This window comes from Stylophora pistillata, chromosome 2 (genome assembly GCF_964205215.1).
Source record: "Stylophora pistillata chromosome 2, jaStyPist1.2, whole genome shotgun sequence".
NCBI classification, from domain to species: Eukaryota; Metazoa; Cnidaria; class Anthozoa; order Scleractinia; family Pocilloporidae; genus Stylophora; species Stylophora pistillata.
The window spans coordinates 53,917,977-53,922,377 of NC_142520.1; the positions used below are offsets into that span (position 1 = coordinate 53,917,977).

General features: G+C 39.7%; 2 protein-coding genes across 2 annotated transcripts in view; one reads left to right on the forward strand and one right to left on the reverse strand.

Moving 5' to 3' along the window:
• Positions 1-410: 410 nt before the first annotated feature.
• LOC148740368 (uncharacterized) lies at positions 411-2,817 on the forward strand. Its single transcript, XM_088749670.1, has 2 exons — positions 411-1,749; positions 2,801-2,817. The coding sequence occupies exons 1-2, from the start codon at positions 411-413 to the stop codon at positions 2,815-2,817; spliced, it is 1,356 nt and encodes a 451-aa protein (XP_088605796.1).
• Positions 2,818-3,806: 989 nt separating this feature from the next.
• LOC148740369 (uncharacterized) overlaps positions 3,807-4,401 on the reverse strand; it is a 19,352-nt gene continuing 18,757 nt past the window's right edge. The window contains exon 12 of the mRNA XM_088750498.1: positions 3,807-4,401. This exon is cut by the window's right edge and continues 2,217 nt beyond it. The gene's annotated coding sequence lies outside the window, so the exon portion shown is untranslated.

The following is a 4,401-nucleotide window of genomic DNA, read 5'->3' on the forward strand; positions in this document are numbered from 1 at the left end:
TAGTTCTGGTCAGCTTGCTGTCCCTAAACTTTTGTTTATTAACATCTGTAGTTTGGGGAAAACAACTAGTCGGGTGCGAGCGGTTGTGGCTCTGGAGGCCGACTTAAGAAATAATGACATCGATGCTTGTGTTGTGTCGGAAACTCATTTAAAAAATTGAGGTACCCGATACGGTGGTCAATATCTCGGGTTATAATATCTTCAGAAGGGATAGGAATTGGTCTGGATGCGATCTAAGGAATGGGGGAGGTGTTGCTATCTATACAAGGAGTAATCTTTCAGTTATTGATGTTTATCGTTCTAATTTATACGAGTTTATTTGCCTGACTGTGTTGCTGCCAAGTGGGAATTACATTCTTTTATCTGGTCTTTATCACCCCCCGAAGACATCATACCAGCAATGCGATTTAATGGATTATCTTCTTAATGTCTTTGACACAATGCTGGATAATCACCCAAACGCTACTATTGTTTGCGGTGGCGATCTTAATCACCTTGATCTCACGAGACTTAAACGCATTACTGGTTGGACTGCTTTAGTGGATTTTCCAACACGAGGGAATTCATTTTTGGATAATTGTCTTACAGATAGGCCAGAGCTCTTCGGAAAAGCTTTATCTATAAAGATGCTGATTAAGACGGATCACATTGGATTTATAGTTCCAGCGGGCAAGAAACTCAAGCCTATTCGTAAGAAAGTGCAATTTAGGGATTGTCGTGAGCATAGGAAGCAAGCTCTTTACCTTGCCCTCGCATCAGAATGCTGGGATGATGTTTTGGAGGCGGATAGTATCGAAACAGCTGTGAACATCTTAGAATTGAAGATCCTGGCAAATATTAACTGGTGCATGCCTTTACGAACGGTTTCCCTTTCGTCCCGTGATCCAAGTTGGATGACACCGCTAGTTAAATACATGCTACGTAGCAAGTCTCGCATCTCTGTTTTACGTACTAATAAGCATAGAGAGCTTAGTAGAAATGTGTTGAAGGTTATTGGCGAAAACAGAAGGATGCTTCTGGAGGGCAAAATGGGGAGCAGAGAATGGTGGAAAAACGTAGACTTGATATCTCAACGCCGGCGGTCCACAAACGTTTCGCTGGATAGAGAGACCGCTCAAGATTTGAACGAGTATTTCGGTGACCTGTGTACGGATGGCGATTACGTTGAGCCCGCGTTACTTGAAATTGGTCCTGAGGTGAAAGTCCCGGAAATTAGTGAACGATATGTATGGAACTCACTGAGTACTCTAAAGAAGACTGCAACTGGTCCTGACCAAATTCCGTATTGGGTGTGGAAAGACCATGCGGAGATCCTCACTCCAATCATTACTAAGCTATGGAATTTGTCTCTCGCTACGCACCAATGGCCTAGATCGTGGAAAAGGGCAAGTATAAACCCACTGCCAAAAGTTGATGTTCCAGTGGCAAGAGGGGACTTCCGGGGGATCAACGTAACCCCTGTAATAGCAAGAGCCCTGGAAAAGGCAGTCTATAAGATTCACGCCCAAAGGCCGGTAGAAGAACAGCTGTTGAATAGTCAATTCGCGTATAGAGAAGGAGGGAGCTGCACAGATGCTCTGCTACTTATACAGAATAAAATCTGCAAGTTTCTTGATGATCCCAAGTGCAAGGCAGTGCGGATGTTCGCGATGGATTTCAGTAAGGCCTTTGACTCTGTGAGCCATCAACTCCTTGCTGAGAAACTTAAGAGTCTACCACTTAACCCGTATATCATAAACTGGTGGTTAGGTTTTTTGCGAGATAGAAAACAAAGAGTTATTTTCGGGAATCATGTCTGTAATTGGAAAACAGTTAACAAGGGCACAACCCAGGGTAGTGTTTCAGGACCTTATTTGTTCAATATATTTCTTAACGATCTGGAAATTAAATTAGGGAACGAGACACTTGGTTTCAAATACGCTGATGACTGTACGATTATTGCTCCGGTATATTATTATAAAGATCACTCTGTAGACTTAATAAATCAGTTTTTACAGTGGGCAAGCCAAAATAGAATGAATTCAAATTCTACTAAATGTAAAGAGCTTATTATGTATAAAAAAGGTCACACTGCCGAGGCCTACAAAAGTATTTTTGGCATACCTCAGACTAGTACAATAACCATTCTTGGTCTCACGTTTCAGCCGAACTGCAAATTCAGTACTCACCTAAAAGAAAAGTTAGGTAAAGCTAATAAAGGGTTATACGTTATCAGATGCCTCCGCAAGGAAGGATGTAGCCAAGCAGAAGTAGATGTTTTATTTAATTCCATTGTCCTACCTAATATCACTTATGCTCTATCTGTGCATGGGGCCTCTGAGTCAGAGCTAACTATAGCCCAGCAGTTTTTAGATCGTTGTTTTAAACGTAAATACATATCTAAGAAATTAGTGATAGGTGACTTACTTAAAACGCAAGATCACAAAATTTGTCGCAAGGTTTCAACTATCCTGAGCCATCCTCTTAGAGCCTACTTCCCTGAGACCAAGATCACGAGGTATAATTTGAGAAATAAATCCCCTGTCATGCCCGCTATTCGCACAAACCGTTTTAAGAATACATTTTTTAATAGAATTGTTTTTAAGTATAATGTAGCTTTGTGAAAGTGTACTTCCTGTATTAGATGTAACATAAGATATGTAATTTTATCTTTTGAACAATAAAGACACACAGACACACAGTCAATGGATACCATTCAGTCGTGGTAGGGTGATGGAGCCATACGTTTTCCTTAGAAAATTTTTTTACTTAAGTCTTGAACCTTAATTAATTTTTTTCACATTGTTTTCATTATTTGCAGATCTTGAGCAATTTTAATACATAAAATTTTCTCTGAATAACAAAAATATGAAACGAAGAAAATAATTCGTCCAACTCAGGACATGCAGCCATTACTATGATGCAAGACTTGGGACGATGTACAGATGTTTAGAGCATTTTTCATATTTGACGCACCAGCAATAGTTCTGGCAACCAAAGCGAGTATAAGATTTTTTTCTGGGAATATTTCATTATTAAACCCTTTTGTAGCTAAATTTAAAATTAATTTTCCAGGCAAAGAGAGAGTACCCTGGGAGCGAGGTTGTACCGTTTACACTCGTCCCCAGGATCATCTCCACTTTCAAAATGGCGGGTGGGCGGTTTATAGTGACAGTTGAGTGATAGTCAGGCGCAAAATGATCCACGACCTCCTAGCTGGACCCTGGACCAATCGAAGAAAAAATACTCGCAAAAATGGCTCGCATGGCTCGCACCGTGGCTCGTACCGTGGCTCGCAGGGCTTGCCAGCTCACAGATTTAGCAGACCCAACCATTGGAACCAATTTAGTAAATGCACATGTCACAACATAAATGTGAAGAGGAATTTCCTTTACTCACGTGGGACATATGAATATACTCTGTCAATCTTATCCTTTAGCTCCATAACACTTCTCATTCCTTCAACTGTAAAAGGATTCCCTCTCACATACAAAGAAATGAGTTTCTTCAGCTGTTTTATAGCTGGACTCAACACTGTCAACTGGTTGAAACTCAGCCCCAGTCCCTCCAGCTCCACCATCTCCCCAATAGTATCAGGGACGGTGGTTAGATTGTTATGTGAGATGTCCAGTCTAGGAACGATAATTTATTCAGTGGAATCAGATAAATCCCTTGCTTGTGGAAGAAACGACTGAGTAGGAGATTAAAAGGTTAATGATTAAATGAAATCAGGCCCCAAATACATTTCCTCTTTCTGTTACACCCCTCCGTTATATATACCTTTCTTTGTGGTAACCAAAAAACCAAAAACAAAAAAAAATCAGATATAACTTAACAAATTACTGATCGTCTTTATTACATATTTACATCATCAGTTAAGTACAACACTAACGAAAATTGTTGATACTAGGAGCACTTACGACAATTTTCTTTTTTTACTTACTATCCGAGAACGTCCTCTCCTCTTTGTATTTTTTGATCAGTTTGCTGGATTTATGATCAGCGGATAAGAATTTTATCCCAGAAACTTGAAATCGCTTTCAACCGCCCAAATTAAGTGACAATAAATCGAATTTAGGAGAGGAAAATTTTTTAACACTTTCCTATAATTTCAACCTTATAAAGTTTGCTGGCCGTGTGTAACGTAGTCTTTACAAGTATTGACATGATTTGAAAACTGAACTGCAAGAATAAATACTTGAAACTTGAACGCTTACTTAAAAGCGCTTTTCTTTAGCAGGTGGTCTCCTTCACAATCAGCGATTCAATCTATAGAATAAATTGATTCAGTTTTCTCTTTCATTCATTTTATTTTCATTTTTATTTCAATTCCTTTGCCATGATGTTTTGGTCTTCGAGATCACTTCTCACTCGTCCACGATGATCGCCAAGCGCATTCTCTTCTGGTCGGGGATCGCTAGA